The sequence below is a fragment of the Chiloscyllium punctatum genome, chromosome 44 (genome assembly GCF_047496795.1).
Source record: "Chiloscyllium punctatum isolate Juve2018m chromosome 44, sChiPun1.3, whole genome shotgun sequence".
In the NCBI taxonomy this organism is placed as follows: domain Eukaryota; kingdom Metazoa; phylum Chordata; class Chondrichthyes; order Orectolobiformes; family Hemiscylliidae; genus Chiloscyllium; species Chiloscyllium punctatum.
Genome location: NC_092782.1, coordinates 45006121 through 45026811, shown reverse-complemented (window position 1 = coordinate 45026811; position 20691 = coordinate 45006121). Strand labels below are relative to the sequence as shown.

Here is a 20691-nt window from a genome sequence, read left to right as displayed (position 1 = left end):
TCTTGTTAAGGCTGGAGTCTGTGTTACCTTCTACTGTTAGAGGACCAGACTAGCTTCATAAAGGGCTGCAAATCCTCCAATAATGTTAGTAGGCTGCTTAATGTGATTCCAGCATGCCAACAACAGTCAGTGCAGGGATTGGTGATTTCTCTCAATGCAGAGAAACCATTTGACTGAGTTGAGTGGCCGTACCTTTTCTATACTCCGAAACGATTTGGCTTGAGCGAAGCCTTAATAAGATGAGTAAAGGTTCTCTATGGTGGCCCTCTCGCTGCGGTCATCAATGGGTTGTGATCAAGCAATTTGAATGTTTTTAGGGGCAGCCAGCAAGGCTGTCCCCTTTCGCCATTGCTTTTTACATTGGTGATTGAACCATTGGCGGAGGCCATTTGTATGAATCCCAATATATCTGCAAGAGAAATAGGGTCAAAATTACACAAGATTTTGTTGTACACAGACAAATGTCCTTTTGTTTTTGTCAAATTGGTGTTTTTATGGTGTATAAAATTAATCTTGCAAAATCAGAGGCTATGCCTATGAGTGGTCTTACGAAGGTGCTAGGTGTTGAGGGCAAATATTGATTCCCATTTAAGTGGTCACGGGGAAGGTTTTGTGCATTTGGGTATATTCATTACTCCTGTTCTGGATTGGTTGTACAAAGCTAATTTTGTTCAATTATTTGACAAAATCAAACAAGACATTTAAAGATGGGAGGTGCTTCCGATCTCGTGGTTGGGTTGGATAATGCTTAATAAGGTGAATATTCTCCCTCGTTTGTTGTATCCTATATGGATGCTCCCCCGATCTTAAATCATCAAACATTTCAGGAGTCTGAACTGCTGGTTCAGCTATTTTATTTGACACCGTAAGCATCCCCTCATTAAATTAGCTAAACTGCAATTGCCTCACAGATTGGGAGGAGTGGATCTCCTGGGCATTAAAAGCTACCATCTAAGCTCATTGTTATTATCCTATGTGAGTGATTGGGCTTGTAAGGGCCATCTTTTAATATTGTTAGATATCAAAACCTCCCAGGCAAGGTGCCCCCTTACTAACTTGCTGTTTCTGGACAAAATGAGGACAGTTGGGGAATATTGCCATAACCCAATAAGTACTGTTAAAGCATGGAGGGCAATTCAGCAGAGGGAAGGCAATGATGGTAAAGCATCTCTTACACCTATATTGGGTATGCTGGGTTTTCTATCGGAGATGATAGATTCAGGATTCAAATATTGTGTCTTACATGGGTGATTTATTTGAGGGAGACACAATGCTGTACTTTGATCAGTTAGCATGGAAGTATGAGCTAGCTAACAGGGACCTATTTCATTTTTTTTCCAAGTTAGGGATTTTATTCAAACAGCAACTACACTTTTGACTGACCCCTACAAATCTGACAGAGGAGGGTGCTCAGTGCTAAGAATGCATTTTCTGTTAGCACTTTATATCAGCAATTGGGTGGGGTGCCCCCTCAGTTGAGTTCAATCAACTCTGCAGGGTGTGGGGGAGAGAGATAGATGTTGAGATCTCCTCAGAAGCATGGGAAGATATTTGGGGAAAATGCAAGAAAGATATCAATTTGCAATAGGACCCATGCTCTACAGTTGAAGAATTTCCACAGGGTCCACTTGACTCCGGACTGTTTGTCAAAATTTAAACCAGGGGTATCTTCAACACACTCCAAGTGCAGGGTTGGTATGGGCACTCTTGCCCTTTTTGTCTCTGGTCCTGTGATAGGCTTCAAACATTCTGGAGCGCTGTGGCATGTGCAATGGAGGAGATTTTGAGTGTAAAGGTGGAGAAGGCCCCAATCTCTCCTCCTCTTGGCCTGCCCAGTGTGTTCCCTGAAGATACGCATAAGAAAAAAAACTTGTCAACGTCCTCACTTCCTGCACAAGAAAGAATATCTTGCTAGGTTCGGTATCCGAAAACCACTTGGGCCTGTTGGGTTGGCGGTAGATTGTTAAGGACCATATCCCGTTGGATTTTCTCAAGTGTGGTACACCACAAAAGTAAGAATTTCTATAAGACGTGGCAGCTCTTTTTGGAATACCTGGACACGGATTTATCTGTCACACTAATAAGGGATTTTATATAACCGTAACAATTATGCTTTATGAGCCCAATATCCAGGGTGGAGCAACTGTGAAAGTATGAATGTCTTATTTGGCTGAGTTGAGTTATTACTATTGATTAGTTTGTTGGTTATTGTTTATTGAATTTACATAGTTGGGTTTTCAATATAAAGTTTTCTGAGGGCGGGTTGGGGATTTTACATTTTTGTGTTCTTTCTTTGTATTGTTTTGAATTGTACTGTTTTGTATTTGTTGTAATATTAAAATCTATTTTTCAATAAAAATATATTTTAAAAAACAGGTAACAGGCATTCAATGGTTCATTTCTCAGGACAATGTTCTGACCAGTCATAATCAGTGATCGGTGTTTTTTTTCTTCAATTTTAAACCAAACTGCCAGATATCATTTAACAGGATCATCCTCCATGGCAATATCTATTAATCAGAGTTCGCATGCCAATGAATCAGCCTTCTCCTGTCATACTGTATAAATGTTGGTACCCCTTTAAATCTGTATTCTTGTGACTTGTCTTCATGTGTACAAGATGAAAAATTTGACAAAATGTGCATTCTTGGCAATAATGGAGACATTCTGCTTCTTTTGGTGACATGTTCCCCATACTGGCTATGTAGAATCTCTTCCTGCCTACATTGTAGAATCACAAATTGTTGTGGCGCAGAGGGAGACCATTTATCCTATTATGCCTGCACTAGTCATATTAGAATGCCAAGCTCCTGCCTTTATTCATGTTCTTGCACACGATTTCTATCCAGATGATCATCCATTACCTATTGAATGTGCACTCTTATTTGAATCTGCATTCGCCACATTTCCAGGCAGTGCATTCCAACTCTTGAATCTTTGAAGAAAGTCTGTTATGTGGCACTGGATCAAATTACATTCTGAAAATCTATGTATACCAGCACTAACCTCATCAACCCTTCTGTTATCTTCTTCAAAAAAAACTCCCAAGTTAGCTCAGCACGATTTCCCTTTCATGAACCCACTTTTTTTCCATGTGACTACTAATTCTATCCTGAATAATTTAGAAGTGTCCCCACCACCAAGTCAGACTACTGGTTTGTAATTGCTGGGATTATCCTTTACAACCTGCCTCTAACAAAGTTGTATATTTGCAATTTTCTGACCCCCCCCCCCCCCACAAAGAGTCCAGGAAAGACTTCCACGACCTTAGCTTGTCCACTTTTCTAGGTGCTGCTCCCTGACGCCATTTACCTGCTCAAGAATGCAGTTAAGGTTTTATCAAGCCTAGAATGGAGCAGCAATATTGCCTAGTAATTTATGGGGAATTGGACAATACTGACTGCTTTTTGTTTCTGTTGAAATAATAATGACAACTGAATGTGATTCAGCTATTATTTCCTGAGCAATTTCTGGGCCATTTACCTACATCTGTTATTGCTAAACTCTTTGCTCAAAAACTGAGAGTTGTGTGATATTCCCAGTTGCTAGTAATAATAGTAAAGTCAGATCCCATAATAAAACCCTGACTTGATAGATAATGGCCTTTTCATCTTGCAGTTAGGTTACCATGGCACTTCAACACATTGTCCAGGCTGGCATATCAGTGCAATACCTAGGGAATGCTGCACTTTTGGAGCTGCTGTCTTGTAGGTGGAAATGTTAAACCTGAGACCACAAGTTTCTACACAAACCATTGCACTGCTTAAAAAAGAACAAATAAGTTATGTTGGTGCTCTGACTAACACCAGTTTTTTTTAAAATAAGCTGTCTAATCATGTGTCTCATTACTGTTTCTAGTCCCTTGCAGTACTCAAACAGGTTTCTGCATTTCCTCACAAAAACTGTCATTACGCTTTCTAAAAATAACTTAATGGCTGTAAAGCAGTTTTGGGACGTGCTAGATTATGAAAGGTGCAATTCCAATGTAAGTCAGTCTTTATCTCCCTTATATTAAGATATAGTACAAATGTTTCCTTTTCAGCTTTATTCTTCCGATTGAAATGATGTGAAAATAAGCCCTAAAATAAGACAATTAATTTGGATTATCACAGGCAAAACCAAATGGGCATCTCAGTACTCAGTCCTTCCACGCCACCTTTTCAGACAAAATGATGCACAGAGAAACAGACAGGAGCAACGTGGTCAAGAAGTTTTCCAGTCTCTCTAAACTTTCTAGCCTGGTGAGTGTTTAATAGATCCCTTTTAACTCCCAGATACGTAGCAAGTGGTTTCCAAGAGAGATATTTTCTCCCTCCAACTTCTTCACTCCTGTCCTGATGATGAATTGGTATTGAAATATGATTTCATGCATATTGGCAGGCGTGCAATATTTTGTTCATGATGGCATTCTTCATGTGTGAATCTAACAATGAGTCTTGATTATTAGACTGAGTAAGTGTGCCACAGATGTTTCCCCTGATTGTTCATCAAGAATGACAAAATGTTGATGTAGTCAAGAGTGTGGTGCTGGAAAAGCGCAGCAGGTCAGGCAGCATCTGAGGAGCAGGAAAATCGACCATTCGGGCAAAAGGCCTTCATCAGGAATTGGGCCTTTGCCCAAAACGTCGGTTGTTTTTTTTTCCCTTGCACCTTGGATGCTGCCTGACCTGCTGCGCTTTTCCAGCACCTCACTCTTGACTCTAATCTCCAACATCTGCAGTACTCACTTTCACCAAAGTGTTGATGTACTCCATTCTTGTGCCTGAGCTGAACCAGACTGTTTACAACTTTGATCCCATTTTTGATCCTGAAATCAACTACATATCCATGCTATCACAATGCCTATTTTTATTCATAGACCATCTTTTATAACCAATATGAGAATATGCACTGCCCTTCTCTCTATTCACTTCTCCACTGGGCCACAACATAAATGTGGTTGTTATTCTTGGTTTCTGATTGAACTAATGATATACTTCTGTTTGATAGATCATTTTACTTTAAATCTAAGGTTTCTTTTAATAAATAAAAATAAATAAAATTATGTAACAAACCTATTCCATTAGGATAAAATGGTTAAACTACTTATTTATGTTTTCATATTAAAACTATTTGTTCCTCAAAGTAATCTGTAGTACACACAAACCCATTTGATTAGTTTGTCTTTGGTTCTGGAAGACAAAAAGAATAAGATATGTTCAGATGTCTATTTAAAAAGGTAAAAACAATAACTGCAGATGCTGGAAAAGTACAGCAGTTAAGGCAGCATTTGAGGAGCAGGAAAATCGATGTTTTGGGCAAAAGCCCTTCATCAGGAATACAGACAGAGTGCCTGAATGGTAGATATCTCTCCACCATTCAGGCACTCTGCCTGTATTCCTGATGTAGGGCTTTTGCCCGAAACGTCGATTTTCCTGCTCCTTGGATGCTGCCTTAACTGCTGTACTTTTCCAGCACCACTCTACTCCAGATGGCTATTTGGGTTTGGTGTGTGTGTGTGTGTGTGTGTGTGTGTGTGTGTGTGTTTGTGACAAAACATAGGTAGTTGGCTCAGATCATTCCTGATGAAGAGCTTTTGGCCGAAATGTTGATTCTCCTGCTCATTGGATGCTGTCTGATCTGCTGTGCTTCTCCAGCACTACACTCTCGACTCAGAATTTAGCTGACACAGCTTGCTCAGGAGATATGGTATTGAAGTATTCCAGACATTCTTCAGGAGAGCAATCGGGTTTAAAACTGAGTTCATACCTCTTATTTCTGGAATATTTTTGTTATCAGTGGAGCAACTTCTTCTGAAGCAGGCTTTCCCCAACTGAAAACCTAAGCAATCTCTCACCCTGCAAAACCCTGTCTTCACAGAATAGCCATAAACTTCAGCTGTAACAATAGTTAGATACTTTTCCTGAAGTGAGTTCAAGCAAAATATCAGTATTTCCCGAAAGGCATGGTATACATTACAATAAAATGTTTCAGCCCAGTATTTTGTTTTCCATTGCTGAGTAGCTCTGTGATTTCGCTTTCTGAAAAAGTATTCCACGAGCTGCTTTGTCCAACCAATCAAGTCATTAGTATCAATTACTACTTTTAAAGGATTGGTAAAATTAGGGACAGTTAACACTGATTCATTGACTAAGATTGTTTTCAGTTTCTCAAAAGATACCTGGCATTCTCCTGACTATACTATCTTTGCTTTCCTTTGGAGCAAATTTGTCTGTGGTACAGCTCTTTGCCAATTCTCACTATTGCATTCATCCTACACTATTCTTGCCACTTGACATGCCTGCACTTTCTAATCCTCCTTGTCACAATAGCATTGCTTCAACATATTGATGTGACAAAGCCACTTATTTTTTCAGCAATATAGGATGTCAGTCAAATAACTTAATACACCAATCCTTTTGAATGCCCTTGTGGGCCACTGAATTGTTTTCAGTGGTTCACCTTGTTAAGGCAATGATACTGACATCTATTCCCTGGTTGAAATATTTGGGAATAAGCATGCATATCAGTCCATTTCTTCATGAAATTATTTGAAATGCTCTAATGTGTACTTGAGCTTGCCTTACCTATGAGCGGTTCCTGGGACACATCCATACTTTAATATGGAGGTTTTGCCCTTCTGTCCTAAAACAATTTCTTTTGACTTATTTCAGAGGACATCTTATTACATGTCCATAAACTAATTGGAAAAAATCAAAAACCCAGTAGACTTATTAGATGGATCTTGAGTGGTAAACAACAGGAATTCCATTTTTTTGTCAAATATTAAATTATAAGAATTAAGCTCTACCAAGACCAGTCTAAGTTGTGTAGGAATCAGCGGACTGTGCTCATCAGGTACCCGTTGTTCCTGAATGCCTTGTACAGGTGTTTTTCCTCCGCTTCTGTTAGCTCCTGGGTGCTGTAATCTGTTGTGGCTCATTTAAATAATGTCCAGATGTAGCTTCGTTTGTGCAAGTTGAGATGATTGTTCCTGTAGTTGAGTATTTGGACATTTATTTAAACAAACCACAATACGCAGCACCACCCAGGGCCTAAGCAAAGCAAAGGAAAAACACCAAGAACAACAGGTACCAAATAAGTGCAGTCTGTCATTTCCTACACAACAGACCGAAACAAGAAGACACAACACGCCCAGAAACTGTAGCCGCCTTGCCATACATTAAAGACATCTCTGAGATGACGACCAGACTACTCCAGACTCTTGGTGTCATGGTAGCCCACAAACCTACCATCACACTGAAACAGCTCCTGGTGAATTTAAAGGTCCCTGTACCAACAACCAGCAGAATGAGTGTCATATACAAAATCAAAGAGTGTGGTGCTGGAAAAGCACAGTCGGTCAGGCAGCATCTGAGGAGTAGGAGAATTGACATTTTGAGGACCCTCCAACCACACAGGATTCATTTTTACTCTAATCTCTAGCATTTGCAGTGCTCATTCTCTCCCAGTTGATTATAGCCTTACTGCAAAGCCTCTTCCAAGGATGCCTTCCTGGATCCTGTGTGGTGGGAGGGTCCTCCACGTCAATTCTCCTACTGCTCGGATGCTGCCTAACCAGCTGTGCTTTTCCAGCACCACACTCTTCGACTATGATGTCTAGCATCTGCAGTGCTCACTTTCTCCCAGTCATGTACGAAATACCCTACAAGGACTGCAGCAACCATTACATTGGACAGACGGGTAGGAAATTAGCCACCAGGATACATGAGCACCAACTAGCCAATACAAGACATGACCAGCTATCACTCGTATCCATACACAGACGAAGAAGGACACCAATTCGACTGGGAAAATACATACATCCCCGGACAGGCTAAACAAAGACATGCACAGAAATTCCTAGAGACCTGATGTTCAAACCGGAACTCCACTAACAAACATCGATTTGGACCCCGTTTACCAACCTCTCAGAAAAAGAACTGGAAGTGATATCACCCAACACACCAGACAGATAAATAGCAAGTGGGACAGAAAATGAGCACTTCATCAGAGGCTCACTGATGACGTTAACTAGCATGGTGACAAAATGTCCGAGAACAAATCTATCAGCTCAGTGAGCAAACTTACAACCTGATCAACAAATCTTCTCCAAAATTGCATTCATCTTTTTAGTTAACTTTTGAAAATTATATCTGACATATGAATTTCCAAATCATCTCCCTGCTTCAAAAACTTCTTCCTGTTTAATTATTTGTACCTGAGATTTATTCCCAACATACACAGGAGGCATTCTAATGTGTTTCTCTTGTAACAATTAAGTTTGTTTACCTTTTCTGGTTGTTTCACCAGCCTTGGTAAGATCAATATTCTTGAACCTGCTAGACCACTTCCCAAAAGTAAATTCCTTTCAAATGAAATTGTTTGACTACTCCAACTTCTCCAATTATCAAGTCACTCTTTAACCAATTCTTTGCAATGATGCTGGTTTGTAACCTCCATCTTTATCTCCAATTAATAATTATGAACCCATCTTCGTTAATATCAGCAGCCAACATCAATAACTAGTATTTGCTCCGATGTCTCCTAGTATCTTTATTGGATTATGTCCAAGATTTGAAGCAGAAGGAAATACCACCTCCTTCTACGATAAATATCCTGTGACCCAATTCTACGTTAGTAATTGGAAAATAATCTTCATGACTATCTTGAGCCATCATTCCCCTCTTAGTACACTCTAAGGAAACAGTTTTCTTTGTACTACTGCTACAGTTTTAATACCTGTATCCTTTCCCAATGCCCCTTTTTAAAGGTTTTTTGGGCGTTACTACGATTGCAATGGATCTCCTATTTAAGCTGTGAGGGATTTCCATATGACCATCTCCACATCTGTAATTGTCTGTGAGATATCATTGGCATATGCAAGAACTGCTGCTTTTTTGAGCCTGAATACTTGTCTAGATAAGGTTACAAATTTGCTGGAATGCTATTTATGAATTCTTCCATGATCATAATTTCCCTTATATTCTCAAAATCTTTCTCTAGCTTAAATGATCTAACTCACTGGTCACAGTGCATTTTTCCTCTTGCAAATTTGACAGATATCTGATTTAGATTTCTTTCTTGAAATCTTAAAATTTAGTTGATGAGTTTCAGGGTCATGGTCTTAAGCATTGAGTATTGCCTCTTTGACAGTTCATATCTTGTATATTGTTTTTCAGACAAACTGGCATTGACTGTCTTAGCTGTTCCTGTCAAAACACCCTTAACATTGATGTTCAAGTCTCCTTCGGTGACTTTATCTGTTCAGCAACCTCCATAAATAAGGCACTATACTTTTTGATGACTCCTTCGGTAAATTTAAACTAATTGTACATTCTTAAGTCATATCCTTTATTGGAATCAGAATCATCTTGTAAACTACCACCTCCTCCTTTCGTCTTTACTGTAACTTTTCCTTTGGACAACTCATTCTCTAGTGTCTCTGTCTTTGGAGATCAAGTTTATTTTTAATTCCTGTCTTTTTCCTCACTTTTCATCTTCCACTGGTTTTCCTCCCTTCTCGTTTAAGTTTCATTGCTCTGTATCCCTTTCCATTACATTTTTCCTTCATCTACATGGTCCACTAGTCTTGGTTTTTCTTTTAACTTGTGTGTTTTTCATTTCTAACTGTATCTTAGCTAATTTCAGCATTGACACCCCTATTTAGGTTTCCTTTCTTCCAGTTCTGAATGCTGAATAATTACTTGAAGTATTTTATCCTTAAGATCAAGGCTTTTACTTCTACCCTCCTTTTAGCTGCTAACTGTCTCTCAGTTCAGCTATGGTCAAAGATTTCAAATAATCCTCTGTTATATCTTCCATTCCAGAAAACTTTTAGCAACACTCATAGCCATAGATAAATTTAGTACAGTAAACTTCACCACAACATAGTTGTTCTTTGTCCAGAACCATCATATAGCTTTGTGGATCATATCTGGTTTGTGGCTGCTTTTAACAAGGTAGTCTTTTACTGAAACAAAAGCGCACAATGCTGCAGATTTGGTTTTAATAATAAAATAGAAGTATATTAAGAAAAATAAATGAAAATAAAATAGAATAAGTTATACTATTTACATACAATACAAGTGAAAAGATTTCAAAACATGTGGTAAAATACAATCCCATTAATCTCAACTAATCCTTTACAGTACTCACCCCACACTGAATTTCTTTTTCTACCAGATCTATGGGGTTAATTTAACTGTGGCTTCAAATTCCCATTTTAAGAATATCACATCCCCTTCCAGATGTTTCCTTACAGCTGAGCTTAGACATTTTCAGCTTCAAATAAACTCTTCATGATTTTAACCACACTCTTCTGATTTGGAACTTTTTTCAAACTAACTCCTTACATTGAAGCAAGTTATTTGTTAACAGTTCTAAGCAATCTACTTTTTCAAGAGCAACTGTCTTACATATCCAGTTTCAGCTAAGACTTCTGCAAATCAAAACAAAAAGGGTATTCTTCAAATCATCTGTATTTTTCTGAAGCAGATTGGGGAAAAAAAACAAGGTCCAGATCCATTTCTCTCATGCGCAGCTGATGCTTATGAAAACAAGACCCCATTACTCTCTAGGCACTGTGTTTCATACTGTGTTTTAAAAGTATTATGCTGTGCTTTCAGAGGTGTTTTTAAGATAGAGATATTAAACCATATCTGTATTCCTGTACAAGTGTAAATGATTCTTCAACACTCTTTTGAAGAGGAACAAAGAAGTTATTTGTGGTGTTCTGAGCAATATTTATCCCTAATCAAATATTATTAAGAGAGCATTATTGCGTTGCAAAGTGTAGAATCATGTTATGCCTAATAGGTTGTTGTCTTTTCTACATTGTGGAGCTGTTGACAGAAATTTGAATACAGGACTGAATACAGGATTGGTCCTGGAGACTGGAGGATTGTAAATGTGATGCCATTGTTTAAGAAATGGGACAATGGATAACCCATGAAACTACAGACCTGTCGGCTTGATATCAATAGTGGGAAAACTGGTGGAGGTCATAATATAGGGTGAGAGAAATATGTATTTATGAAAAGTTAATTCTAGACAGTCAACATAGCTTTGTCAAGGGTAGGTCATGTCTGACAAATTAAATTGAGTTCTTTGAGGTGGCACAGGCTGTGGATGTTGTGTATTTAGACTTTTAGAAAGCATTTGATATGGTGCCATTAGGCAGGTTGGTTAGCAAATACGAAATACTTTGGATTGATGGGTCCTTGATAGAATGGATTACAAATTTGGTAAAAGGTAGGAAACAGTAGGTATAGATGGGCATTTCTCAGACTTGAAATGATTTGAAAGTGGTGTTCCCCAGGGATTGGTGTTGGGACCTTTGGTTTATCTGATTTTATATAAATGATTTGGAGATGGGTGTTAAGGGCAAAATCTCTACTTTTACAGATGATACTAAGCTAGGGAGAATAGTGAATTGTGAGGATGATGCTGAGTGACTTAAATGGACATTGACAAGTTGACCAAATAGGCAGATACCTGGCAAACGACTTTCAGTGCAGAGAAATAAGGTAATACATTTGACAGAATGTGGAGAGACAGGCTCAACGGTGCAAATTTGAGGGGCGTACAGAAACAGAGGGACTTTAAGATTCAAGTGCACAATTTTCTGAAGGCAGCCAGGCCAATTGAAACATTTGTTTAAAAGGCTTACAGAATCCTTGGCTTTATAAATAGAGGCATGGAGTATAAAAGCAAGAAGGTGATGCTGCACCTTCTACAAATGATTGGTTTGATCAGATTTGGAATATTGTATTCAGTCCTGGGTACCTTAAAGAAGGATGCTGAAGCCTTGGAGAGAATATAAAGGAGATTTGCTGGAATGATAGCAGGAATGAAAAATTTTAAATAAAAGGAAAGATGAGAGAACTTGGCCTCATTCTCCTTGGAGCAGAGAAGATAGAGAGGTGAACTTATTGAGGTGTTCAAGGTTATGAACAATCCACTAGTTGTTATGCTGAGGTAACTAGGGGTCATAATTCCAAGATTGTCAGCAAGAAATCTAGGAATGAGACAAATGGTGGAGGTAGATTCCATAGGAGGTTTCAAAAGATAGCTGGATATAAATTTGAAGTATAGTGATATATTGATGAATTTAGAGGGCTATGCAGATAAGGCTGGAGAATGTGACTAGTTGGGTAGCTCTTTTGGAAGCCAGTACAGATCCATTTGATGGGTCAAATATCCACCTCCTTGTAAAATTCTAAGATTCTATTACAACAGTGACTATACCTGAAAATATTTGTAGTCTGGAAAGAGCTTTGGTATTGTGAAAGGCATTGCATAATTGCAAATTTTGCTTAATATTGTTCATTGAGCAGTGAAGTTTCTGTACTCCAGAAGTGTGCAAATTTTGGAACTCAAGTTTGGTGTAAGCAGACTGAGCAGCTTTGGCAATACAGAAGGAGATAGCACATAGGCATACAGGACTGCTTATCTGCCCATCTTGAATTCAAATTCATTGTTGCCATGTTTTCTGTGGTTCACTGTTCCCTAGCAAAGGAATATGAATGAAGTTTCTTCGCATTGTGACTATTGTTTGGGATGTTTCCTTCCAGACACTTGAATGCAGAATTACATGTCTAGAGTCACTATTAGCTGTTGTAGAACATCGCTGTAAGAGTTCTTTAGTATAGTGTCCAGTTCTGTGTAGGTTCAGCTGCTTCCTCAATGATTTCCTTCAACAATAAGATCAGAATTGGGGATGTTTGCTGATGATTGTGCAATGTTCAGCAGAATCCTCAGATAATGAAGCAGTCCTGTCCAATGCAGCATGATCTGGAAAACATCCAGGCTTGGGCTGAGAAGTGGCAAATAACATTTGTGACACATACATATCAGGCATAAACTATCTCCAACAAGAGGGAATCTAACCATCGTCCCAAGACATTTAATGGCATTTCCATCACTGAATCCCACACTATTAACATCCTAGGGATAATTATTAGCCAGTCACTGACCTGGACTAACCATATAAATATTGTGGGCTGCTTCAGGTTAGCAATTCGGAATGCTGCAGTGAGTAACTTACTTCCTGACTCCCCAAAGTTCATTGTGGTTCATTGTCTAAAGGCAGAAGTCAGGAGTGTGATGGAATGCTCCTCACTTGTCTGGATGAGTGAAGGTTCAAGTGTCAAGTGTCAGGAAACTTGACACCATCCAGGACACAGCAGCATCCACACTACATCCTACCCACCCCCCCAAAAAAAAACACTCAGTTGCAGCAGTGTGTACCATTTAAGGATACCTTGCAGAAATTCACCAATGTTCATTAAATAGTACCTTTTAAACCAATGACCACTTCCATCTCGAAGGACAAGGACAGTATATGGGAATACCACCACCTGCAAATTCTCTTCCAAGCCACTCGCCATCCTGACTTGGGGCTATGTCACCGTTCTTTGTGTTGTTGGGTCAAAATCCTGGAACTCCTTCCCTAACAACATTGTGGGTCTACCTACAACACATTGGATTACAGCAGTTAGAGAAGACAGCTCATCACCAGCTTCTCTTGGGATGAGCAATAAATGCTACCCCGGCCTGCAATGCCCAGGAGTGAATAAAAAAATCCTCTTGAGCCATTGGACACAGCAGTATTATTATGCATGTTTCTGTGATCTCAGTAATTACCTGTGAAAATTTGTATTGTTTCAAGGTTCTTAGTCTGCCATTAGCACTTGTTACCTGGCATAGCCTGTAACTTTAAAGTGGCTTTAATTTTACAGACAACTCTGTTTTTAAAAGAATGCCTCAGAGCATTTTACAAATGAAAGGCTCTATATGAATAATTGAAGGCATTTTGGGTGCTCTAGAGTGTTGAAGACATGTTTGAAATTGCGGTGAGATGGAACACTAAAGTGACCTTGGAAGATAATTCAAATGGTTAGGGATACGGTGGCTCAAATGTTAAATTGAGAATATGGAATTAAGTGAAATGAACAGCCATCCAGATTTAAAAGATTAGAAATGCTGATACAATTGGAAGCATGAAGTACAATTTCTATTAGATTTAATGGACTGAACTTTTAGGATGTAATCCCTGAAGGAGTAGCAGGATTGTTTGCAGGTTGAGGGCTAATGGTGATGTAATCATATCGAATGAGGTTCTTTCATTGAGTCACAGTATTGTTTCCTGCTCCTGGTTTCCTAAACAATCAGCAGGATGGAATACATAACACTCTCTGCTGTTAAAGGAAGGATATCCGAATAAAGTGACCATGACTTGGGTTACTGTGGCTCACCAACATTTGGCAGAAATTGCAGAACTGGAGAGGAAACATGTTCTCAACATGTACCATTGACCATTTGGGATGGGCAACATGCACATTATGCTCAACCAGCTAGAGAAGTATATGCATCATTAGATGTGCTTCTGCCATTGCAAATAATTTATTAAATAATTTGGAATGTGCTTAGAACTTGGGATCCAATTCAAAATAATCAGTGTAACGCATTTGCACATGCTAGAAGCTTTCATATAAGCACATAGATACCAGTTTTGTGTAGTCAGAATAAATTTGTGCATTACATGGAACATAGAACATAGAACATAGAAGAATACAGCGCAGTACAGGCCCTTCGGCCCTCGATGTTGCGCCGATCAAAGCCCACCTAACCTACACTAACCCACTATCCTCCATATACCTATCCAATGCCCGCTTAAATACCCATAAAGAGGGAGAGTCTACTACTGCTACTGGCAGGGCATTCCATGAACTTGCGACTCGCTGAGTGAAGAACCTACCCCTAACATCAGTCCTATATCTACCCCCCCTTAATTTAAAGCTATGCCCCCTTGTAATAGCTGACTCCATATGTGGAAAAAGGTTCTCACTGTCAACCCTATCTAACCCCCTAATCATCTTGTACACCTCTATCAAATCACCCCTAAACCTTCTTTTCTCCAATGAAAACAACCCCAAGTGCCTCAGCCTTTCCTCATAGGATCTTCCTACCATACCAGGCAACATCCTGGTAAACTTCCTCTGCACCCGTTCCAGTGCCTCCACATCCTTCCTATAGTATGGCGACCAAAACTGCACACAATATTCCAGATGCGGCCGCACCAGAGTCTTATACAACTGCAGCATGACCTCAGGACTCCGGAACTCAATTCCTCTACCAATAAAAGCCAGTACGCCATATGTCTTCTTCACTGCACTATTTACCTGGGTGGCAACTTTCAGAGATCTGTGTACATGGACACCAAGATCCCTCTGCTCTTCCACACTACCAAGTAGTCTACCATTAGCCCAGTAATCCATCTTTTTATTACTCTTACCAAAGTGAATCACTTCACACTTAGCTACATTGAACTCCATTTGCCACCTTTCTGCCCAGCTCTGCAGCTTCTCTATATCCCGCTGTAACCTGCCATATCCTTCCTCACTGTCTACAACTCCTCCGACTTTCGTATCATCCGCAAACTTGCTCACCCAACCTTCTAACCCTTCCTCCAGGTCATTTATAAAAATGACAAACAGCAATGGTCCCAAAACAGATCCTTGCGGAACACCGCTAGTGACGGCACTCCAAGATGAACCTTTGCCATCAACTACTACCCTCTGTCTTCTTCCAGAGAGCCAATTCCTAATCCAAACCTCCAACTCACCCTCAATGCCATATCTCTGTATTTTCTGCAGTAGCCTACCATAGGGGACCTTATCAAACGCCTTACTAAAATCCATATATACCACATCTACCGCTTTCCCCTCATCTACCTCCTTAGTCACCTTCTCAAAGAATTCAATAAGGTTTGTGAGGCACGACCTGCCCTTCACAAAACCATGCTGACTATCCTTGATCACATCATTCTTATCCAGATGTGCATAAATCCTATCCCTTACAATTCTCTCTAAGACTTTGCCCACAACAGAAGTGAGACTCACTGGCCTATAGTTACTAGGATTATCCCTACTCCCCTTCTTGAACAAGGGAACCACGTTTGCTAGCCTCCAGTCCTCTGGCACTACTCCTGTCAACAAAGAGGACACAAAAATCAAGGCCAATGGCTCTGCAATCTCCTCCCTTGCTTCCCAGAGAATCCTAGGATAAATGCAATCAGGCCCAGGGGACTTATCTATTTTCACCCTTGCCAGAATTTCCAACACCTCTTCTCTACATATCTCAAAGCCATCCATTCTACTTATTCGTGCCTCAGTATTCATATCGACAACAATGTCCTGTTCCTGAGTGAATACTGACGAAAAGTATTCATTCAGCGCCTCCCCAATCTCTTCAGCCTCCACACGCAACTTCCCATTACTATCCTTGATTGGACCTATTCCTTCCCTAGTCATTCTTTTATTCCTAACATACCTATAGAAAGCCTTAGGGTTTTCCCTAATCCTACCAACTAAGGACCTTTCATGTCCCCACCTTGCTGCTCTTAGCTCTCTCTTCAGGTCCTTCCGGGCTACCTTATAACTCTCAATCGCCCCTATTGAACCTTCACGCCTCATCTTTACAAAGGCCGCCCTCTTCCATTTAACAAGGGATTCCAACTCCTTATTAAACCACGGCTCCCTCACACGACCCTTTCCTCCCTGCCTGATAGGTACGTACTTATCAAGGACACTCAATAGTTGCTCCTTGAACAAGTTCCACATATCAATTACGCTCTTGCCTTGGAATCTACTTTTCCAATCCACACATCCTAAGTCATGCCTCAACGCATCATAATTTCCCTGCCCCCAGCTATAACTCTTGCCCTGTAGTACACACTTATCCCTCTCCATCACTAGAGTAAAAATCACCGAATTGTGGTCACTGTCCCCAAAGTGCTCACCTACCTCTAGTTCTAATACCTGGCCTGGTTCGTTACCCAGAACCAAATCCAGTATGGCCTCACCTCTTGTTGGCTTATCTACATATTGTGTCAGGAAACTCTCCTGCACACATTGCACAAACACTGACCCATCTAACGAACTTGAGCTATAGCTTTCCCAATCAATATCAGGAAAGTTAAAGTCTCCCATAACAATCACCCTATTACTGTCACTCTTCTCCTGAATCATCTTCGCAATCCTTTCTTCAACGATTCTAGGACTATTAGGAGGCCTGTAAAAGACTCCTAACAGGGTGACCTCACCTCTCCTATTCCTAACCTCAACCCAAACTACCTCAGATGGCAAATCTTCGTCCATCTTCCTTTCCACCGCTGTAATACTATCTTTGACAAGCAAAGCCACACCCCCCCCTCTTTTACCCCCACCTCTGACCCTACTAAAACATTTAAACCCTGGAACCTGCAACAGCCAATCCTGTCCCTGATCTAGCCACGTCTCCGTAATAGCCACAACATCGAAGTCCCAGGTACCAACCCACGCTGCGAGTTCACCTACCTTATTTCGTATACTTCTGGCATTAAAGTATACACACTTGAAGCCACTTTTTTAATGAAAATGTCAATGGAAACAGTCAATCTTTGTACCTTCTGACAACACCAAGATTAATCCAAATCTATCTGAGTGAGTGGTCTGAGAATTAAAACTGATAGTTAACTCTTGCTGCTGCTTCATGCCAATGATACCACAGTCAAGCAGTATCCTCATCCCATGCTGCATAAAATGGTGTTGTTTTTTCAAGTGCGTTTCTTGCATCCTCATTTTGATGGGAGGTAGACAGAAAGTTTCAAGCTCTCATTTCCTTTTAGCAGTGCTTGTTTTGTACTACCAAGCAATTATTTATGTACATAATTATGTATTTCATACTCTCGCTCTGTCCTGTTGATACCTTCAGCCTTTAGAAATCTGTTATTTTTCTGGTAAATATAGTTAGTGCACTGGCCTCCACAAAATCTTGTGATAGAGAATTCTACAGGTTCACTACTCTCTTGGTGAAGAAAGTTTTCATCATCTCAGCATGAAATTGCCCACCTTGAATCCTGAGAGCATGAGCCTTGTTCTGGACATTCTGACTAGGAAAACCATTATTCCTGCATTTTAACTTGTCCAGCACTATTAGAATTTTAAATGATGTTTTGCAATTCCCTTTTGTTCTTCTAAATTCCATTGAACACAGGTCCAGCTGACCCCATGTTTCTTTAGATGACAATACTGCCATCTCAGGAATCAGAATAGTGAACCTTCACTAAACTTTCTTTATGGCAGTATATATTTTCATTTGATAAGGAAGCCTGGACTGGGCACAATATACCAGGTGTGGTCTCACCATGACTCTGTACTGCTGCAATGCTCTTTGCTCCTGTACTCAAACACACTTGAACTGAAGATCAGCACATCATTTGCCTCCCTATATGCTTGCTGCACCTGCATACATGCTTTGTGACTAGTGTATAGGATCCCCAGGTCTTTTTGTATGTCAACATTTCCAAATTTATCATCATTTAAATTATACTCTGCCAATCTGTTTCTCCTAACTCCACATTTATCCATGACCTACTGTATCTGCCATGTATTTGTCCGCTTGGTCAACCTGGTCTAAATAGCCTTGAAGCTTCTTTACATTCTCTTCATCACTTTCAATCATTTGATTCTCATTTGAGATATGTGTAATGAATATCCTTGGCCCAATCATGGATTCTTGTACCCTACTAGTCACTACCTTCTACAATGAAAAAGACTGATGTATTTCTATTCTGTTTCCTCTCTGATAAACAGTTCTGAATCAATGCTGGTACATTACCCCAAATCCCAAGTGCTTTGATTTTGCACACTAACCTTTTTGGTGGGACTTTATTACAAGCTTCCTGAAAGTAATTGAAAACGTAATTGTTTTTTAAGTTTCCTAATTATTTACTTGCCAACTGCATGGAACTTCCTGCTTACGTTCAATCCCATCCTGGTGACACCTGTAGGAGCATGCTGCGACAAGATCCTGATTGGCTGTCACTGCTTGGGGGTTTACTTCCCCATACACATTTAAGCTCACCTTTCTTAAATGTGAAAACTCTTCTCAATTTGCAACTAGTCCCACAAGTTCAAACTGGTGCATGGACAATTCTGGCAACTTTTTAGATCTCTAACTTGTAGAAGGGCCAGATGAATAAAGCTAACAGTGAAAGTGCTTATTGGTCATTACTTGGATGCTATGATGCCTCTGTATTTTGGTACAGTTCAAGAGTGCCTCTGTTCACAACCTTTCACCCTTTTTAAAAAATGTTGTGGGAAGCCCATTATGAGGAATGAGATTTATGCTCCCAGATTCTTTGATCGTAGGAATCCTATGTTGACATTGCAAAATAAAGACTTCGCCTCACCAATTTGCTTAAGTTACAGATGGTACCAGGTTGCGAATGGGTTCTGTCTGGAGTCTGTTTGCAAGTCAATTTCTACATAGGTAGAACACAATACTGAATACTGAATCAGCTGTTTGTAACACAGGAAATGTTCTTGCAATCCCATGCAACAGTGTGATTGTATTCCTAAATCAGACATTCATAAATCAGGTGCTTCTTTATTTGATGAAATTGTAGATCATGACACATAGAACATGTCATGTTTGAGGTACAGGGTCTAATTACATCGAGCCAGAACAGATTAAAAATGAATTTGTTAAATGGCTTTGACAGCGTGAATAGATAAACACTAATGCCTCTAATTAGAGCAATTAGTCATGAGCAGTCATCAATTAAAGTTGTAACTGAGAATGTAAACAAAATGTTAGAAATTTCTTTAAGTAAATGATTTTGGTATGCTTTTCCAGTGGAAGGTTAGATTAAAGTAGGCTTTCAAATATTTATTCAGCTTCTATTTTAGAAAAGGTAGAGGAAAACACAAGGCTCTGGGAGACTGAACATGACAATAGAATGTTTCGTAAAGACAATGCACAAATAATGGGCTGAATGACTCCCATGCTGTAAACTTCAATGGTTTTGAGTTACGCTAGTTTCCTAGAACTTTTCCTACTTGCTTGAGGGACATGACTATTCCAGAGCTTTCCCTAGATTGGACTCTGAACAACATACTGTGAATACAAAATACTTTTACATATCTCAAATTTATTGTGACTTAGTGGATCCTTATCCCTACATTCTGTTAACATAAATCTGATGTTTAGGCAGAAGTGGGTACTGCAGATGCTAGAGATTAGAGTCAAGATTAGAGTGGTGCTGGAAAAGCACAGCAGGTCAGGCTGCATCCGAGGAGCAGGAAAATCGACTTTTCGGGCAAAGACCCTTCATCAGAAATCTGATATTTGTCAATTTTGGATAAATTTAAACTTTTTTTTGCTTCCACACAAGGATAGTGAAAATGAAAGTAGTTCATTGGATAGTCGAGTTTCCAGCAAGCAAAACACATTGCCGATAAATGATAAAAACTCTGAACTCCAGGTATGGAAAATTCAAAAGCTAATGATTAATATTGTTATTTCTGTAGCACTTCTTCTTTGACTGCTTTTGACACTTTTTATTCATTATAACTCTTCAGCAGTTGGGTACAAATTAAACAACATGCATTTGTATCGCATTTTCACATTTTCAGGATACCCCAAAGCATTTCACAATGGTTGGATATTGTGAAGAGTATCTATTGTTTTTTTGGTTAAAGTTTATGCTGCTGTATATACATCAAGGATTTGTAAGCAGCAATGAGACAAACCAGTTAATCTGTTTCAGTTGGGTAAATTGTAGAATGAATATTGGCTAGGGAAACATTATTAACTTGTGCTGTGGGATTATATGCACCATCATGAGCCAGTTAAGGCCTCCGTTTAATATCTCATCTGGAAGAC

The 20691-nt window shown here is 39.6% G+C and overlaps 1 protein-coding gene across 3 annotated transcripts in view; it reads left to right on the top strand.

Annotated features, from left to right (window-relative positions):
- LOC140466938 (uncharacterized) overlaps window positions 1–20691 on the top strand; it is an 83984-nt gene that overhangs the window by 13301 nt on the left and 49992 nt on the right. For 2 of the 3 annotated variants that reach the window (XM_072562803.1, XM_072562805.1), the window contains 2 exons: window positions 4113–4241; window positions 20201–20290. In XM_072562803.1, coding sequence (XP_072418904.1) covers window positions 4170–4241; window positions 20201–20290 — 162 coding nt within the window. In that variant the 5' untranslated portion in view covers window positions 4113–4169. Of the gene's footprint in view, window positions 1–4042; window positions 4242–20200; window positions 20291–20691 lie in introns of all 3 variants that reach the window. The other variant, XM_072562804.1, reaches the window with a different exon arrangement.